The sequence below is a fragment of the Neodiprion virginianus genome, chromosome 7 (genome assembly GCF_021901495.1).
Source record: "Neodiprion virginianus isolate iyNeoVirg1 chromosome 7, iyNeoVirg1.1, whole genome shotgun sequence".
In the NCBI taxonomy this organism is placed as follows: domain Eukaryota; kingdom Metazoa; phylum Arthropoda; class Insecta; order Hymenoptera; family Diprionidae; genus Neodiprion; species Neodiprion virginianus.
The window spans coordinates 18489891-18510956 of NC_060883.1; the positions used below are offsets into that span (position 1 = coordinate 18489891).

At 39.6% G+C, this 21066-nt stretch overlaps 1 protein-coding gene across 8 annotated transcripts in view; it reads left to right on the top strand.

The window, feature by feature from the left end:
• The window catches only part of LOC124309311 (protein single-minded), a 61907-nt gene extending 44261 nt beyond the window's left edge, over positions 1-17646 (top strand). For 5 of the 8 annotated variants that reach the window (XM_046772853.1, XM_046772856.1, XM_046772851.1 and 2 more), the window contains exons 3-9: positions 3071-3156; positions 3266-3358; positions 4605-4829; positions 9768-9979; positions 10101-10207; positions 13139-13711; positions 14908-17646. In XM_046772853.1, coding sequence (XP_046628809.1) covers positions 3071-3156; positions 3266-3358; positions 4605-4829; positions 9768-9979; positions 10101-10207; positions 13139-13711; positions 14908-15617 — 2006 coding nt within the window. In that variant the 3' untranslated portion in view covers positions 15618-17646. The remainder of the gene's footprint in view (positions 1-3070; positions 3157-3265; positions 3359-4604; positions 4830-9767; positions 9980-10100; positions 10208-13138; positions 13712-14907) is intronic. The other 3 variants (XM_046772850.1, XM_046772854.1, XM_046772852.1) reach the window with 3 other exon arrangements.
• The last annotated feature ends 3420 nt before the right edge of the window (positions 17647-21066 follow it).

The following is a 21066-nucleotide window of genomic DNA, read 5'->3' on the forward strand; positions in this document are numbered from 1 at the left end:
GTATGGGTGTGGGTACACACTATAGTGTTACAATGGCGTTTTACCGACGGACCCCTCAATTTCTCGAGTGGTTACGTCCCTCTAGACTAGATCATCCCGCCACGCCGACGCGACGCCGTCGATATTCTTTCTGTCTAGCCTTTAAAGTGAAATCCGTTTTTGGTTTTTCAATTTTTTAAAGAAATCAAAATCTTTCCGAAAGTAGTTACGGAGGACGTTCGTTTCGCCAGCTCTCGCGTTTACTATCAAATATATAGGTATATATGTATGTATAATGAAGCCTTTGCAATTAAAGTCAGTCATTAAATCTCGTCTCAAGCTGAAAAATTTATAAACTTTGCAAAAGCTGCAAATACTTTTATGATATCACGCGTATACTTTATACGTATGGGGTAACTATACAGGTACATAGGCTACGTTGTCTGGTGAATAAATTATTGAATGAGATCGTTCGATTGATTTGTCGAAAATGTTTCGAGATCTGTTCGATAGATTGAATCGATTTAAAAATCGGGTGACAGTATATTTGGTCCAGATTCGAATCAGGTCGGAACTGTCACGATATTTTTGACGAGGCATAAATCGAGGCGCGCGATGCGGTTGACACGTTCACAGTTTGTTTGCCCGGAGTCTTTTTCTGTTGTTGAATCCTGATATTATATTTGACGTATTATTATTTTCACATTTCGAAACAAGGACAAACAGTTTTTGCGAACATTGCCAAGCGAGACAAAAATAAAACGCAAATGAATTAGAATAAACGATCAGAATTTGAAAGAATAACAAAAGTTTTTGCTGAGATTTCAAACAACTTGAGAAACGATTTCAAAGTTTAATTACACAAAACGCGTATCAAGATAAACATATTCTTACTATTGCCCGTAGCGTATAATCGAAATTCGTGTCAAAGATGAAAATAAAACAGGCATACAAATTTGTGTAAGCAAAGTGGAAAGCGATGAGTTGGCAAGATCAATGTTATATATATAGAAGTTTTCGAAAGAGTGAAACGTTAACCCGAAGAAAAAGGCAACAAAAGCAAAGAATAATATTGTCAAGATGTTTAAGTAAACGGAAGTGCAACACCGCGTCTTTATTTTCGTCTTATGTTTCCATTTATTTGTTTCTCCCCTTCTGATTCTTATATATCACGTATAGTAACGTCAATGAATGCCTTAAACCTTCCGTCTAACTTGTTTTCAGTCCGAAATAAAATAAGAATTCGATTCTATGCGAATTATCTAACAATAATTAGATTACGAGTCATTGTCACATAATTTGTATGGAAACAAACTCACATTTTGTTTCCGACCGTAAACAAGTTAGACGGAAGGTTAAGACATTAATGAGTTTTACTGAACTGTGAAAATGACTACCAATCTCTGAAGTTGGTAACAAGAGATTGGGAGACATTTTCACAAAATTCGTATAGAATCAGACTCGCATTTTATTTCGGACCGAAAACAAGTTAGACGAAAGGTTAAGAGGTTTAAGACATTAATGAGTTTTACTGAACTGTGAAAATGACTCCCAATCTCTGAAGTCGGTAACAATAGATCGGTAGTCATTGTCACAAACTTCGTATAAAATCAAACTCGCATTTTATTTCGGACCGAAAACAAGTTAGACTAAAGGTTAAGAGGTTTAAGACATTAGTGAGTTTTACTGAACTGTGAAAATGACTCCCAATCTCTGAAGTCGGTAACAATAGATCGGTAGTCATTGTCACAAACTTCGTATAAAATTAAACTCGCATTTTGTTTCGGACCGAAAACAAGCTAGCCGAAAGGGGAGGGCAGTAACACATCACTGTACATACGCAAAACAATCGAATCGCAAAAAAGAAAACAGGAAAAAACAAGTATACGAATGACATTGGCCAAATCGGAGCTCTGTTTTATCGGCGGCCATTAGTTTAACGAACCTATCATTAATCGTAGTCGATTGTTTTCACGTTTCACTCTATGCCACAGTTTATACCTAACCACACACGTATGTTATACGCAGAGAAAAGTTTCATCCGCCGTACAGACTCTTCTCCCGCTAATATCGCGCCGAGGAATATAATTAATGCGCGAACACGAGCCAAGTATACTCTGTTGGATAGGTAGGAAGGTAGGTACTGCTGCAAACTGGCGACTCGAGTTTGTCACATATATGCACTGCGTCTATTTCGTTTCACCCCTGCACATTTTGCGGACATTGTATTATACGTATGGTATAATTTATACCAACCCCCCCCCCCCCCCCCCCCCCCCAGGTATGACGAAGTTGGTACTTATATTGTATCTGGTTAGTTCTTTTTATACACTCTAAGGAACCCATCTTTTTTTTTTCGGCAATCTCTTTATTCGCGCCGTTGTATATGACCCTCGATAGTTGATAATTAATTTATTCCGACACGTTATTGAGGATATTAAACTTGTTTGCCAATTGTGCAATAACGGCGATATAATTGTTATGTATAATTTTAACCGTATTATTATTTCAATTGCGCAATGATCCAGGAAGCGGAATATGTTAAAAAAAATTCAATTCTTGCGTAAGAGAAGATATATCTGGAAACGGCAAAAATTTGTTTCTGAAAAGCGTAAATTTGATGAATATTGCGCATTATATTCATTGCAGTTTAAAACTAGCAATATTAACAAAATCTTTGGATGATACAAAAGAAAAGAAAAAAAAAAAAAAAAGGAAATAATTTCGACGGTGTAACTTATAACGTCAGCTTTTTTGTCTTTTTGTTCGATAATTCTTACAGCATTCAATGTAATAAATAGGTAACGTGGAGCTGCGGCTAGAACGAGCTACACGCGAAATCGCAGTAGTAAGAGTAAACGTTTCGGCAGACAACGATGAGATAAGATTGTAGGGACCATCTATAACCGTATAAAAACTGAATCGACAGTTTGACTCGAATATTCTGTTATTCCGGAGGCGTCTTTTGTTAGCGCGAACAGTATCGACTGCATAAAATGAACTTATGCGATAAATGGTGATTTTTTGAACCGCTCCGATGTTCATCGCCGACAGAAATGTGCGAAATCTGAATTTCTAATTTGATTTTCAGGTCTCGGAGACGCTTGGGGCGCGGTTCCACCAGCAACGAATCCGCGGGAGGCTGCAATCAAGGAACTGGGATCACATTTGTTGCAAGTAAGTGTTCAGTATTCGCTAATTGGACGATAATCTTGGGAAATACTTGTTTAGCCGTGAAACCTGCGAGTCTTTGACATATACTCACTGATTATATCCTCGGTTTCAGACACTGGACGGATTCATATTTGTCGTTGCACCTGACGGGAAAATCATGTACATCAGCGAGACTGCTAGTGTGCACTTAGGATTATCCCAGGTCGGAGATATCCCCTAATTTATTCATATTAAACGAAAAAGAGCCTCGGAATACGGGGTGAAAGGTCGAATGATCAATTTATCGAGTAGAAGTCGCGACGAAAGTTCCCTTAGAACGATTTCGAGCGACAGATATCTTCCGAGTTACGGATCTTCAGACATCTCCGATCCGGAAAATGTCACGTGACTCGAACGATGCGCGCGCATTTAGCGCGACGGAGCGTTCCGATTGGTCGATACAAGACATTCCGTAACTTGGAGATTATCGGTTCTTCGTACTTCTTGTAAAGCAATTCATTTGTAAATATTCGCAAGGTATTTGTTTTCTGAATTTCGTCGACTTTTAACGCCAAAAAGTGAATACAGGGTGATTACGAGTAAATGCCGCAGTACCATGGGTTGCCTACTACTCGGGGGAACAAATATCGATAATACAGATCACCGATTTATCCGTTTAAACTCCTCGTGAGTGAGCTGGAAATGCCCGTGTTGCCAAGCTGTATGAATTTGGCCAAGCAGTTGTTTCGTTGTTTATATGACCTATGATAAACAGAGATCAGTGATCGCGATTCAGTGTCACGTCAAAGTGATTACATGACTTGGGTTAACTACAGTGATTAAGCAGCTCGGTAGGTCTGTCTTACCGATATTTGTTCCCCTAATGGTAGGTAACTACCAACGTACTGGGCATTTACTCGGTAACACCTTGTACAAAATGTATAGTTCAACGTATTAGATAAAGGTTAACACTTGTTAACCGAAAATCGTCGACCAGCAGTAACGAATCTCATTTTAGTTTCATCTATACAGGGCTGATAGCAGGCTCCTTATCACCGATGAATATTGAAAACGATCAATTGAATTGGTCAACTTTTGTAACGGAAGAATAACTTTTTCCTTTTTACACGTTTAGAAAAATAATGTCCCAGCAGGTCGTCTAAAATTTTTTGACTCATTTAACCATTTTTTAATCTATTACTAAGTAAAAAAAAAAAAAGTACAAAGTACAAATTAAATGTCGATGTGACGATTTAAACGTTAAAATTACAATAATTTGTGATGTTGTATTTATTATAACAGAAATGTGACAAGTAACACGAACGTAAAGTCGACCTCCTGGGACGTTACGTTTAGTTAAATATTTCCAACAGCGTATCGGACAAGTCGCCAGCTTTCAGCCCTTTGCGTCAAATCCAACAATGGCCAGCATACGCATTTGTTAATAATCCTTTGAACCCTTGTTATTTTAGGTGGAACTGACCGGCAACAGTATCTACGAATATATTTTCCCTGCGGATCACCAAGAAATGGAAGCTGTCCTAAGTCTGACCCACCTGGCAACATCTCCGAACGGACTGAGCAATCTTCCACCGCCGAATCCACGAGGTGACATCGAACTGGAACGGGCGTTTTTCATCAGGATGAAGTGTGTCCTTGCGAAAAGGAACGCCGGTCTCACAACGCACGGTTTCAAGGTTAGCTCCTCTCCTTTCCCTGTAACCAAAAACAAAAAACGTGTCAGATTATACGAATTTCAGTAATGTGCAAAGATATTTGGAAGCGGAGTTGCAAGGATCGCGATCGCTTCTTTAATATCGATTTATTGCGATTCTCTCGAGGAAAAGGGACATCGAGTGACGAAAATCGGTTATAGCGAGCAGATTGAAGTCAATAACAGTTAATGTAACGAGATAATGAAACTAAAACGATGGTTTTTAAAACTTTTAAGGACTTTAATTTCCAAAATCTGAACACACTTTCCCTTCTAAAAATGGAATACTCAATTTGCTACGATCCTAGAGTTGCGAGATAACGATTTTTCCTAACAATGAACCGTTACGTCAACGTTACGAAATTCACTCTCGTCTATACAGAGGCAGGTCTGCGCAAAGCCGGCAAAAATTGCACAGAGAAAAATACAGGCAAATATCATGAGCGAGTAGGCACAACCTGCAGCCAACCTTCCGATCGCCGAGAAGCGTTAACGATTAGCATAACAGAAGCCGTCCGCATCCATCCATCCGCAACAGGAAATCGTAAAACGAATAAAAATACATAAATAAAGATAAGCATGGTGGCCATGCGGCAGTGTTGCCCATTGGTTAAGCAGGGGTGGCATTGTCCTGGTCACGTGCGATCCTGCAACGGGGCGACCACCAGGTAGATATCGCTCTTGCAGTGTGTTGCGTGTACCGAATACAGGCGTTGTGTGGATGTAAAGCGGAAGTTTTGGTGCGAGATGCGGAATCTGGAATTCCGAATTCCACAAATTTTTCCATATATCTTTTGCGCAGACCTTCCTCAACGGCGAAACAGTCTGACTAAGGTAAGTGTACCGGTTATTGATCCCTTTTGGTTAAATCTGTTCGATCCTCTGTTATGAAATAACCAAGAGAAGTAAATTTGTATATGGTGTTTAATCATCTAGCGATTGGTTTTAGTCATCGAAAAATTCACAATTTCTGATGTCAATTTATAATTTTGCTTCGTAATAAAAGGGTCTATGATTGGGTCTAAACGTGTCAATAACCGGTACACTCAACTTGTTACTTCGCGAAATAGTTGTAACGGGTCGTAACACCCGTTTCTGATATTCATTGATTAAAATGATTATGAATTTACTATGCATTTACTGTTGAACAGAGTTGTCAATTTACATAATCAGTGCAGTGACATAAATTACGATGTTATTGTCCTGGATTTACAATGATTTACAAATTCAGAAATAGACTCCAATCTTAGTTTTAGCCAAAAACGATGGAAGATGTGGGAGAAATTCATGCAAGCAAAAAAAAAATAAAACACTACGCAATACGTACACGGGGGGTCTCCGAGACCCGAGGTTTTTCTTCGATCATTCTTCATTTTACATGCACAAACAAGCCTGATTCGCGCACGCTCAGTTTAAAGTCTGGGGTGAAGAACTGGACCTGTGACAAAGCAACGTGACCGACTCTGTTTCCGTTTTCCAAAAATAGCGAAACCAAATTGTGCTACGGGGTGTAGATTTCGCGAATGAATGACGGTGATATTTGCGTAAGGAATCAGAGTCATAGAGCAGTCTCGACACCGGCATATGCCGGGGAGGAAACATTTCAATCGGTTATTGGGGTTGCGGTAAAGTTGTTGGGAGAAAACGAGCGACGGTCGCGAGTTGAATGCGAAAATCTAAGGGACCCTCGAAATAGGAGATCTGTTTAGCAAATAGCTTACGAAGGCTTTGGCGAGCCGCAGGATCCAGGCCACCATAGAACCACCAGCTCCCCAATAACTGGGAGGCGTCAACCCGACTAGGAGACAAAGTGTAACGTCTCGTCTGGTTGGCAGAGTAGCGAGTAGATCCTCTACGGGGAGGGAAGCGAGTCGCGTCGCTCGTCTTTTCTCCCTCTAAGCTGTTAGTCAAGCTAAGGGTAGTTTTTCTATAGCACTTAAAGGAACAAAGAGGACCTAGTTGGCTTGCTGCCTTTGGTCGAGCCTGTCACACCATTGCATTATGCGCATTGTCACAGCACGCCTCGAGGCTACCTTAATCAATGTGTAATTGAGCGTGTAGGAATACACCATGGACCCTCCCTTGTACCTACCCCATGAGTCCCATGATTTAATTGGCGCGAATCACGCCGCGTTGAGTATAACAAGGGTTTATCCTTGCGCGTGGAAACGTTGTCTGTGTAAACGACGAGCCTTGATTCGATCGTCGATCTACGAATTATATACTCGGATTAAAGATGCAGGGAATAGTTCTTGATAATAACTTGACGGGGATCGTCTTTTTAAATCATTTTTTGGACAATTTTTTAAGACAAACCTATGAAACGAATTTCACAAGAATTGCAAATTTTTTTTTCATCAAACAACAACTACCAAAGCGATCATGATTATCCTAGTTCCCGTGATGGGTATGTACGCATGATAAAGGTGCTGTAAAAATTTCAGCATAGCTGTTTTTTTACCCAAATGAAAAGCAACAAAATATACCTCCCTAACAATTTAGGTACTTATTTTGAGGTTTCTTTTTTTTTTTGTTATCCCGACAGTTGGATTAAGAAAATATTCAACAATTTAAAGATTAATAATTAATTACGAATAAAAAATCGAATCGAAGGAGCATTTAGCACAAGTCTGGGTGAAGGCTAACCGAGGGTTAATAAATCTGGGCATCCAATTAAGCGTGAAGTCACTTTATCCGTGTTTATCGCACATTGAGATATTCCAAAATCGGCGCGTTTGTTTCGATAACAACAGCGTTAACCCTAATTTCTCACATCTCCGATACACTTTAGCTCAACGAACATTAATTTCCTCATTAGTTTGATAGTTAACGAGAAGTTCATTTCGTTATGCAAGTTATGTCAATATACACGCCGATGGCTATTCGCTCTCACAATACCGCACTATATGCGTATAATTTACACTCAGACACGTAATTATCTTATAACACTTACCTACAACTTGCTGGCGCGGCGTTCGGAGCAACACTGACTAGATACTGTAAGTCGGCTCTTCCGAACTCTACGCTGAGATTACAAAGGTCACGTCGTGTTTACACCTGTTCGGTTCTCACCTATTTATTTTTTTTTTTCTTCTTCTACCGTATGTACACCTTTCATTCATATCACACAGTGACCGGTAACGGCCTTTGCAATAAACGAATCTGGTAACCGAAGATTATTACTTTATTTTGCTCAATTGATAGACTGAGAAATTAAAAGGCTGACCAGAACAATGAAATGTAAGAAACGTGAATATACACATGAAAGTATCGTCAACCATTGTGTAAGGAAATATTGTCTACTATGTATATTATATGTTAGTTGATCACTAGGCTTTGCACGCTTTTTTGAATCTAGAATTTCCTGAATTTTCTAGATATTCAGATAAAGCTGAATAACGACAATTTCTTTACACATTAATACTAATACTTTTAGTATTATCGAGTAAATATCTTATTATATGACTATCGATTTACGAAAAACAGCCGGCGATTTTCTCCAAGAAAAAAAAACGAAACAAAGTTTGGTCTTGAGAAACAAAATTTTGAGTACACATTTTTTTCACTAGTTTGTTTCTTCGACAGACTCAAAATTTCAGGCTTGTTTTTGAAATTCCCTAACCTTTCCGCGACTTTTCACTGCTGTAAGAAATTCCCTAAATTTTCCCCTGTTTTACAGATTTTCCCTGCGCGTACAAACCCTGAATTCACTTCGAAAAATGACACATATATTCAAGTTCGAAGATTACACTTGACTTCCATGAGTCTACAAAATGTTTCTTTCAGTTAGTTTTTATATTTTGAAAAAAGTCACCGTATCATTTCACCACTGGTGTTTTTTTTTTTTTTGTTTCATCAAGAGAACATTCGTACATCAAGCTACGTTTCGATATATTATTTATTTATTTGTTTTTTTTCTTAGGAGAAGAGAAATAAATCGTTCAAAGAGTTACCGACGTAAAACGAAGACGTAAATTGAAGCAACGCCGCGAGGCTTGAAAAACCCTCGAGTTTACGTCATTGTGATTTTTTTTTTTGTTTTTTTATTTATGTTCCTCACAACTCTTTTTACATACGTGAGGTTACAGCGAGTCCCGGAACATATGGTTGCATATTTATAAAACACACACACAAAGACGATATGAGAAGATGCACCGCAGCTAACAAGGTTATTTGATTTACAAATTTCGAAGCCCTTGTTCAAGCCCTTTGAAACTGCAGGGATTGTATTAATTATTCAATTAAAACGTAACGTAGGTACATGTAGGAATTGGTTATTTACCCTTTACTTTATGCACAATTCTTGCATAAGCGTGAACCACCATCCCTCTCTTGGGTTGCCTGCAGTCTCGAGTGTTGCACTTTACACAGAAGGCACTCCAAGCTTTACTTGCGCGGAAGACAAAAAAAAAAAAAGAAAAAGTTCTCCAACAAACTGCAGGACCAAAGAGTTGAAGGAGTCTAGGTATTCCATGACTGCTTGGAAGAAAACATTTCGCAGGGTTGACGGATCGTTTCGACAAACTTCACCGGCATGTTTCGTTGAAGCTTGTCTTTTCGTCACTTCGTTTAAAAATCTCTCCTCGAATTTTTTCTTCCAATCTTTTGTCGATGCATCTTATAAAGTATCCTTTGTAGGGGGGGGGATACAGGTTGGACAATCTAAAATCATACCTATTTTTAGGGGTTCTTGTTTTTCATAGAAAATGAAAAGACTTGAAGGAATTTGAGTTTGAAAACTTTATTGCTTATAGTTTGAAGAACATTTTAGTATTTTTTTTTTTTTTTTTTTTTAACTATAAACAACAAAGTCGTCAAATTCAAATTGCTCCAAGTATTTGCCTAAAAAAAAAAAACTCCTTTTATTTTTTCAACATATCACGAATCTCGAGTCTAACCTGGATTCCATTTCACGTTTCAGGTGATCCACTGTTCCGGTTACTTAAAGGTGAAGCAGTTCAGCTTGAGCGGAGGTGGCGGAACGGAGTACGAAGAGGCCGGTATTCAAAACGTGGGTTTGGTGGCCGTGGGTCACTCTCTGCCCCCGAGTTCGGTGACGGAAATAAAGCTCCATCACAACATGTTCATGTTTCGCGCCTCCCTCGACCTGAGGTTAATTTTCCTTGACGCAAGGTGATTGTCTCTGTAATTGAATCGCCTCGTTCGTTGAGTTCCTTTTCTCATTTCCTCTTGATTCAACTGTTCCCTAGCTTCTTCACGCCACTTGTAACGACGAGTACCTTATCAATTTCAGGGTCGCTCAGTTGACCGGCTACGAGCCTCAGGATTTAATCGAGAAAACTCTCTACCAGTATATCCACGGATGTGACGTCATGCAGATGAGATATTCTCATCAAATACGTAAGTAATAATCAATATCATATTTTGTAATCTCGTAACAGAATTTTAACACTTTCTTTTTTCCTGTGAACAAAATTCTTTTTTGCCCTCACGATTCGTGAGAATATTCCCTGCACATGTCACCAACGCCAACTGCCTCTAAACATTAGTGCAACGACCATTAAGTGCACTGCTTATCATCCTGCACTACATAAGCGTACGAAATCATCCAGATCTCGTGAGAAAATTAACGAACGACACTTTGGGCAATTTTTGGATTTAAGATTCCTCCCCCACGGATTCCATTCACACATACACTTCGGTCATACATGTAGTCTTAAGCGAGTGCAGTTCAGCGCGATGTTTCTAAGTGTACTCGAAAGCGCTTGGAGCTTTGCATTGTTTCGAAAACAGCTGACGTCCGACTTTGTGGCAAGAGCTAGACTGAAGAGTTTTGGAACAGAGGCAAATAATATGTGTCGTGCCTGGAGGACAGGCATCTTCGTGGGCTTGTGTGTGACGCTAAAAGGCACAACACTTGCCCGAATCTCTTTCATCTTCCAGCCAGCATCCTCATCTCACTTTGAAAGCTTCCGGAAACGGAAGACGAGACGATATGCATTTTTGGCGCACGGTACTTGCTTGACAAAAGTCAGTCAGTCACCCGTGGAAGAGTTTTTGCCTGCTTATGATAGTCCTGAAAACGCAATTGCCGGTAAAAAACCTTACAAGGAAGGTATCCCAGGTCGATATCTCCGATTTCATTGCTATTGTAATACGTTATGGTAGAATCAAAGCTAAACGACGCGTCGTTTTTTTCATCCGCCATTAAACGCTTCAAGGTGTCGAAACCACCCTCCAAATTATAAGGCGTGTCAAGTGGCGATTTGGAAGTACTTTTTCTTTTCATAGAGAAAATGACATTTTTCATTTCTCGTTGTGAGAAAAACTTTTCCAGTTGAATTGGTTAAAAAATATTACGTTCCAGTGGGTGAAATTGCCAAATCGCCACTCGACATGCCTTACTTTGAATGGTGGTTTCACCCTCTCAAAGTGATTATTGGCAGATGAAAAAAAATACGTTTCGCTTGGTTTTTAGTCCACTATAATATATTGCAAAAGAAATGGAATCGGAGACATCGACCTGGGACATCTTCCTTGTTAGTCTAACGACACTAGCTGCGCTTCAGCCAGGCGAATGCTGCACTCGTCCGGGTTTATACCGGGTGTGTATCGCATCGATCGATGGTGCAATGCAGCAGCAGCGTGAACCGGGAATCGCCTGGAGCGAAGGAGGCTGTAGGTTGCTATCGTTGTTTGAACAGACTCGTCGTTTCCCGTGCAGGGTAGTTGAAATAATGCCCCTAATATTACCCGGGCGCTTTCCTCTCAACCCCGTCCGTAACCCACGGCAAATACATGAGCACTTGAGCACACCCACAACTTCCATCCACCCCGCGATGAACCCACTCTCATTTCACTTGTATACATAAAAATCCAAAGCCCCGCCAGTGTAAATTGCCGACTCAACGTCACGGAGTTCACGGCCGTTTGCTCGAATCTCATCCAGTCACACGGATTTTTATTTTTTTTATGTTTTTTCTCACGTCGACACTTTTTTCGCGAGATGAGACGAAATTTGAAGCAGCTTTCGCATAATCGTGAAAAACTTGGAGATATTCGTCTACGCTTGCCAAACTGCCCGAGTCAAAGATGCAGTTCGTGTTAATCTAAGTACCGCAATTTATCGCTCACGACAAAACACTCCTGCAAGAATAAAGAAGAAATAATCGCAACGATCCCTTTTTAGGTGAATTTTTCACGGTTAGTCTACTTCTTTTTTTATGCAACGAGCCTTTTATGCATATGACGTAAAAGTTGATTCTTGACCTCGGTGTAATGAACAGGGTTGTTTTCTTGGAAATGAAGGTCAATTGATACGAAACAGTTTGGTAACGTTTCGAACCTAGTGGGGGCCTTATATTATATAATCTTGATTAAATGGAATCGATTGATTTCAGAATATCTAGCAAAAGTGATAAATAATGTTGTTGAATTCGCAACCATTCCGATCAAAATGATAAATGATTCCTGTTAGCTCTTCTTTTGATCAATAATTAATGCAAGAAAGGGAATCGAGTATTCCTTCTCAGTTTAACGCATGATCACAGTGTCAAACAAAAAGCACACTTACTGGCCTTGGATAATGTTTTCATAAAATCATTTTCATCAATAAATCATTCCACGGTCCTCACAGTAGCTCATCTTAAAGTTTAACCCTTTCAATCACGCGTTTCGGTTTTTTTTTTTTTAAATGGAAGTGCAATTATTCGTCCCCCATGTATTTTTCGACGCTGAATGTAAATCTGACGTCAAAATTTGATAAAACAAAAACAACCCCTAGAATGGGGTGACGGTAGTCTCAAATTCCGATTTGTGTGGGTATTTATTTTCAGTCGGTACGATTTTAATCCTAAAATAGGTGCAAGCCCCGATGCTATCTATACGCATCCCTAAGGAGGGTGAAAACTACCCCTATGCCTTGAATTTTGTAAATCTAATAACGATTCTGAGATCTTTGTTAGCCAGCCAATGAATTCCAAGCTTTTTTAGCATACGTTTACTATCAAATTTCTCCGCTAACGAATTACATTCTCTAAAATACGGTTTTATTTGCATACCTTTATTTATAACAATTTCAAACAATTACGGATTCACAAAAAAATCCTAACCATTCCAAAGTTTTAAGTATTTTCTACCTGAATGTGTAAAAAAAAATTCAGAATTTTACATGAAACGACAAAAAAAAAAGAAAGGGCCTATAGTAGCTTCCGTGACTGAAAGGGTTAAACTCACGAAGTCGTGGTAAAAGCGCTGCTCCAATTGGACGAACGCGCAACGACCTGCTCCAAAAAAATTCTACACCCCTCGTTGATCGCTGCTTTCGAACAGTTTTGTACAGAGGCCAAGTAACGACGAAGTACTACAGATTCTTGACACGATCCGGTGGTTGGGTTTGGATGCAAAGCTACGTTACCATCGTTCACAATTCAAGAAGTTCAAGGCCGCACTGTATAGTCTCGGTAAACTACGTCCTCTCGGAGCAGGAGGCTTCGGATCTGGTCCTAAACTCGGAGCAGAAGCTCTCCGCTGGAACTTCTTCCTGTCCACCAGTGACGACAGTTCTACCAGGCTCCCTATCGACGGCCACGACGGTTTTGCCGGGCGCTCTGTCCTCCGCAACGACCGTCTTACCCGGCACACCGACCTCGGCACCGACTTCGGCCACCGACATTGACCTTGAGCAGAGTCCAAGCCCGCCGTATCGCACCGGAAGAGTCAACGAACCACCGGACACCGACTATGGCGACAGTTCCGGCTACTCCGGTGCCGAATTTGTCCCGGGACAAGCAACCGGACACACTCATTATCTCACGACGGCTTACGGGCCGCAGGGGAATAACAGCGGCAACAATCACGCGGAGGGATCGTACTATCCAACGGAATTGTTCTACCAGTATGGAGGTGAGATGTTAATGTAACGTATCGAGGGTAGAGGACAAGGAGGACTATGTCCGTGTGTAAAAAGTGTTTGTAAGCTAGAGTACATCACGGAGTAGTGAGAAGGAGACGACACTCGACCAGCGCTTGGCTCAAAAGTTGGTCCAGTTTTTCAGGCTACGTGAGAGGAATTGTCAAGATGCGATTTGAGCGCCTCTTGCGGCGTTAGTCCGTATAACGCTCTCCCCCCTATCCTCATATGATCTTGCGATTCGCCGTCTGCCACCTTTTCCTCGGATTCAATGTTAAAGCAATTAATTACTCGGTTTTCACAAGTTTTCGCTCACTTCAAACGCGTATTTTACGAATGTAGGAAGTATGTTTATAGCACGGAGGTTTATAGGTTAGGATCGCCGGTTTTCTTTTTTTTTTATACTTTATAGCGAAAATTTCACTTCTTTTCGTAAGAGGTGCTCAAATCGCATTCAGACAATTCTTCTTACGTTATCTTACCAAAAATAGATATCCGCTTTGTAAAGGCGCTGTTTTCAAGGAAACTTACTAAATGACATTTTCAAGTCCCAATTAAACAAAGTTATTCATACCATTTGTTGAATCTATCGTTGAAAAACTTGAAATTTAGGATTAGGTATGATGATAACGTTTTGTCGTAAATTTTTAGGTTATGTATTGAGTATATTTTCATTTCACTACGTTAGCAATGGACCATGCATTCAGAACACTTTTATCAACTAATCTAGTCATTACGACTATTCGCATATCTTGCTACTTCCCTTTGACATACTTCACTTGATCTATAACGGTCAGGTTCAGGTTGAACTCTTATTGCTTATCAGCGCCATTCTGGTGACTTATTGAACCACTATTCTCTCAAACTTTGTATCAATGTATAATGTATCTTCAACACTAGAACTACGAGACCAGTCAAAATGACTGATTTTTCAATTTCATTTCAACATTCCTACTTCATGTTACATTTTACCTCGGCAGTTCTAGTGTTAACAGTAAATAGCCACAAAAGTTTAATGCTTTGAAAATCCCATATCAAGTCATATTATATCCACGTTGCTTGGTTCTCACTTAAATCTGCTACACAGTATCAGACTCGATGAGATTAAGATAGTCGAAAAGTACTCCTCATCGAAAAACAACACCATCCCGCCCATCATTTACTCATCCTCTTCGCATTGTCCACTCAGGAATGCATCACGAAGTGATGCCATCGATGCAACAACAGCATCAACAGCAACAATCGCAGGCTCACTCGCATCTGATCCATCACACGGTACCAACAACGATCCAACAGCAGCAACACAGTCCGCAACAGAACCACCAACAGCAACAACAGAGGCCATTTTCAGCCTCATCGAGTTCCTGCGGTAGTTCGGATGCCTCGGACGTTCACCTGCCGAGTCCGTTGGGTCTCCACTCACTTCCGACCGGTTATCCAGGCCAACACCACCTCCTCGATTCCTCCTCCTCGTCGGCCAGCCTCGCCGACGGTAGCGTAATGTTTCCGAGTTGCGGTTTCAACAACAACAACAACAACAACAACAGCAGCTACGCGACGGCGACGACGACGACGAGCCTCGCCCACCAGGAAAACACCTCCTATCCAGTCCACCCTGCCCATCACAACCCCCGGCAATCCCACCCTCACCCCCACCCCCACCCTCACCCTCACCTTCACCCCCAGGCGCATCACCACCCCCAGCACCACCACCATCACCACCATCACCACTCGCTCGAGCACCTCGACGCTCCTCCGGCTGGGTACACCAGCGTCATTGTCGACACCCAGCAGTACAGTCCTGGACAGTCGGCCCACACCGTTTCTACGGCAAACGGAACCCCGCCGCTGACCTCTCATCAGCATCACCACGAGGTTCACCACCAGTTTGTTCACTGACGTTCGCTCCAAGGGCCGACTTAGCGAGCCGTAACTCATCCTCGATCCGTAATCCCGGAACTTTGACGACGATCGCAATCGTTGGATCAAATGACAGGTGTCGGATCCATCCTGTCGGTCAAGACGAGAACCGTGAATGACAGCTCGTGCTGGTCGCGAGTTTTATCGGTATTTTTTTTTTATTATACACGCCGTGTCGTCGCCGTGTTGAAATTTCTATTTTATTTACCTTCGTCGTGAATGGTGAGCGCCGATTGAAACAATCGTCGACGGTGTCGCTAAATTAACTTTAATCGAATAAAAAAAATTTTTTTTTTTTTTTTAAACGAACGCATCGCGTCTCGCAAATTATCGCTGCGCGTGTAAATATGATACATTACATATATATATAGACGATGCGATGACATTGTTAGGTACCTAGATATTATAAATACAAAATTAATGTCAACAAAGTCGAAACGAGTATCTGGTCGCCGTTATGGCCCTAAGTTATACGTATACTTCAATACAGACTTGTTTAGTGTTGATTTCAGAATACTGATAACGGTATTGTAAATATTATACATACATAAAATATAAAACAGATAATATGCGTGTAAGTATAACGTAACTGGTTATAATACGTAGTTCGAAACAGTTTAATATATATATAAATTATATATATATGTATATTGTAAGGAATAAATTGACGAATGAACGAATTAATTCAGGATGAGTGTAAATGATTTATGTATATTATCTAATATAGCTGATAATGTTGAAATAAATATAATATGTATTACGCGTTAGAAAGTGTGTGTATATCTTGAATTATATAGACCCGAAGACTGACCGGTGCTCGTGCCAACCGACCAAAGATATATGCGCCCATTTATTCACCCGTACAATTATGACGACTAGATCGTTGTATTCAATTAATTTTACTTGATTACACCATTATGCAATGCGTGTGCGTACGTACATGCATTGTAAAGGTTGAAATTTAAAGAAAATAGAGAAGTGAAAAAAATCACCCTGGTGAAAAAACTTGTAATACGTGTAATAATATATAATGTAAATAGCGTATCTCAAAGGCACACGATTCTCTATCATATAAATACGTGTAAAATATATAAACATATTATATATATATATATATATATATATGTACGTAGGTATAATAACGATATTGTTACGAAGTATTTTAATATAATACCAATAATAATCACGATAATAATTATGATAAAAATAATATTAACGTAGTATCACTTAATAACAATGATAACAATAATTATGTAACGACATTAATAACAGCGAGAATTATACAGAACATTATTTGTCTGGTAATTACATATCTTTGTTTGTTTGATTTAACTTTAGCGTTCGTCGTGTAAATAAATTACTTAGTTATGTCACACGTCCTTTGCGCGTATGTGTATTTGTATAGATATATAAATAAGCGTGTTCGTAGAACGAAATGGCAAGTTTAAAAGCAACGTTAAACACATTTTGGTTTTTGATTTGAGTATTAAAAAAAGAAAAAAAAGAAGAAATGTACGTACAGCGGAAGTAAAGAAAATAATGACAACGTTTCAAAATGAAAAAGTGCCGCTCGATTGTATTGAACTTGGGATTTTTTCAAATTGTGTATTCGAAAATGTCAATTTCATGTTTTCAACTTTATGTTACACGGACGAAATGAATAACAAACACGCATTGCATGTGTTATATAATATACGCGTAACGTATTTATTTATAAATATATACATATGACATATTAATTAATATAAAAATTGATTGAATAAATAAATAAATGAATAATTATGTATCATATACACACATATTTACGAGTGCGAAATATTCGTTATGTAATGTTGATACGAAGTATTGTATACATATATTATATATATAATATATATATATATATATATATATATATTATATAAATATAATTTAAGCTCTGTATATATTGTAAAACTACAGCGCTGCACGGTAAAGCCCCAGACATATAAAAAAAAAAAAAAAAGACTACCACGTACACACGCACACACGACACGTTATACAAAATGAAAATACATCATATTTTCCTCTGAAGTTTTTCCTTCTTCATTCATTCATAATAATAAATTAATTCCCCCCATTTTATACGATACGAATATTATATGTAAATGTTTCGTTTCAATTCACGTGAAAAAGGCTTGTGGATGCAGAGAGTGTTTTTGCTAAAAAAAATGCCACCAGATAAAAATAGATTAGAAACTGATAAAGTCGTATCAGAATCGGAAAATCCGCTTCTTGAATTGGCATTTCGTGCAGTGTTAAATTTCTTCTTTTAAAATCAACAATTACCACAAAGATTTACGCGATTCTAATCGCACGTGAACGTCCTTCCGTCAGACTTACCGTAATAGGGCTTAAATCCGGGTCACTTGGAGTGACTGACGGAGTGACGAAGGACGGAAAGCGGGAAATTCCCTGGTGACGTTTTGGCCGAAAAGCTGTATAAGGTAATCAGCTGTTTAATTGCGGAGACACCCTGACGCTGGTGTTTGCCACGCTTACGCTCATTCGTCCATGGTAATCCAAAGCCGTTTAACCACCCGTCAAGAAAATCATCTACCTACCAGCTTTAGAACCGCGGCTACCTGACCCTTGGGAATCCTCTGCCTTTAACCGCCGAAGGATTTTCCTCAAGAGACATTCTGACGCGACAGGAACGAAAGGAGCTTTCAATTTCACTCGTTGCCGGAACTGCGTTCGAGACAAAAGAACTGTAACTCAGGACTTTCTTCCCCCGTGTTCTCAACTCCTTTGGATTGAGTGAATATTTTTTTTTTTTTTTTTATTTTGTTTTTATCACTTTTTAAACTCGAATCAGTCAAACGAACTGTTGCAATTCTTTGTTTGTTTTTTTCGTTTAGCGCAGAGAATGCATATTTTCCACTTTACCAAAACACTCGATTTGAATGAAACAAAATCTGCACCGGATGTTTGGATAGCAAAGCGAAACATGTTTCAAGTCAACGTGCAGTTTGAAGCAAAATTTCACTCAGAATGGTGAAACTAATTAATGACGAAATCTTACCCTGTTCGTGTTATAAAATATCAAAAAAATTATCACGCGTGACGATAAATACAAAGGAATATAATATCGATCAATTAAAACTAAGAAGAATAACGAGTAACGAATATAAAAAAAAAAACAAGAGCTCAACTAATTGTTCGACGAAGGCAATTATTTCGCTCCATGGGGGGAAAAAGTGTGTGTGTGTGTATATATATATATATATACGTATACCATGGGCAAAAGTTTGGCAAACGCGTGCGGCTCAGCGGGTGGGACACGTGACCAGTATAACAATCGGAGAACAGTCGCGTCTTAATGGGGGGGAGGAAAAAATAGGCGTTTGACTAGTCAAGTCAGAGGACGTAGAAAAGGGAAAAAGAGAGAGAAAGGTGGAAGGAGAGAAGGAGGACTATTATACCGAGGGAACATAGGCAAGGTGCGGGCAAAAGCTGTTTTAACAGCCTCGTTTCCCCTTGTTAAATTCTTCGGCTCGTGACACGCCGCAGGATCCTGTGAAATTGTGCGATCAGTTGTCAAGTATAATAATGGCTGCGCGGTAATGCCGAATTCGTTGTTTGTCGATGCGCGTAAGGGATCCACGCTTTCTTTTCTATACCGTAATTACTCGCTTCTCACTGACGATGAATGGGAGAGAAACAAACGACAAACTACGCCGAAAATCATCCCCCGATAGATCATTATGGGACTCGTTTTACCCTCGGTTCGGGTCACGCGACTTATTTTATTCCGACTGACTGACTGACTGACTGACTGACTGATTTGTGAGTGGACTGACTTCAGGTCCGCTCTTCGTCCCTTTCTCGGTTTGGTTGCGGACATTTGTGAGGCTGAAGTTATTCATAGGGTCTGAAATTCGGTACATTTTAATAACGCAAGGCGGTATGTGTAATTCTTTTCTTTTTTTTTTTTATAAACTTGCAAGTCGCTACAAAGTCGCAAAATTACAACACCCCACGTAGTCCCAAGAAGTCAAGTAACCCCGTTTGTGGTTTTCATCAGCAGTGGCAAAAGCTTCGTGTTTTTTTTACGCTGCCTATCAACATCACAAACGGAGTTTAGTTGACTTCTTGGAACTACACACGGTGCTAAAATGGTTTGCGATTAACACCGAATCCAATGGATACTAAATCGTAACATTGTACGTTGGCACTCGACCGAGTTTTTGTGATCGGAATGGGAAATTAACACTTGGCTGGGTAACTAGTGTCAATAATTACTTTATCAACTTTTTGCAAGAGGTTACACAGGCGACGTATTCGAAGTTAAGAAATTCGCATCAACTTTCGTGTCAATGTAAATGATGTTCCAGTTGCATCTTCAACTTTTGATACATTGTTGCAGCTTGTTACACATACAAACTCGTAACAACGAGCCTAATTCGAGGCCACACGATGATCCACGGATCAACACGTACACTCGATTGAAATTTTGAGTAATTCAGATGTGCCGCTTCGTCAGATTTGTTACATCGTTGAGCGCTATTTGTTGCGGGAGAAACAAGTGTCAGTCGCCGCCTGGTGGCCAACCGCGTTACTTGTTTATAATTCGAATTTAGTTTAGTTTTAGGAGTTCCGTACACTTGGTTGGTATAAAAAAAAGCACTATCCTTTGAGTGTCTTCCCTGGAAATTTTATATAGAAAATAAGAAGGAAGAATGAGATCGACACAGCATAAAAAAAGATCTGACGGTGGAATCGACGTCTCGGAAAGATCCGTCATATAAGACCCAGGAATCGACGATTTCACGTGAGTTTGAAATAAACCGGTAGTTTCATCGTCAGTCGTAAACTGAACTGAAAACTTTGAACGCGTTTTTAAAATCCGTGCCAGAAATATCTCCGCGATTTTTGGACCGATCGGGATCTAGTTTTGCACGGTCATGTTTCACACAATAATCTAGTAATTGTCGAGCCGTTTTTTCGATACCTGGCATAGGTTTTTCTTTTTTTTTTTTTCGTTGTCTATCATAAGTATTAAACAATTTTCCGGCAAAAAATCACTTGTTTTATTTCGGAGACTGCCATGATCAGAGAAAATTGAAATTTTAAATTCCGTTTCTTTAAGTGCTAGTTTTATCCGTCCCAGTCAAAACTAACTAATCCTCTAACTAAATCTAACTAAAAAACACTCTCTGCTGGTGCGGAAAGAAACGTATCTCGGTGTAGAGACAGTGCAATAACAATAAACAGTTCGTACCGCAATTTACACTAAAACCAACCGTTCGTAACCACCGGGTGTCAATTTATAGTCTACACTCGTAACAGTGTTATTAATTATTAACGAGCACCATTTTTTCCTTTACAACGTCCGAAGTGCAGTTTCTAGTTTTCCTCGGTGTTAAAATTAGACATCCAAAAATTACCGTGTTGAAGTTGTAGTAAC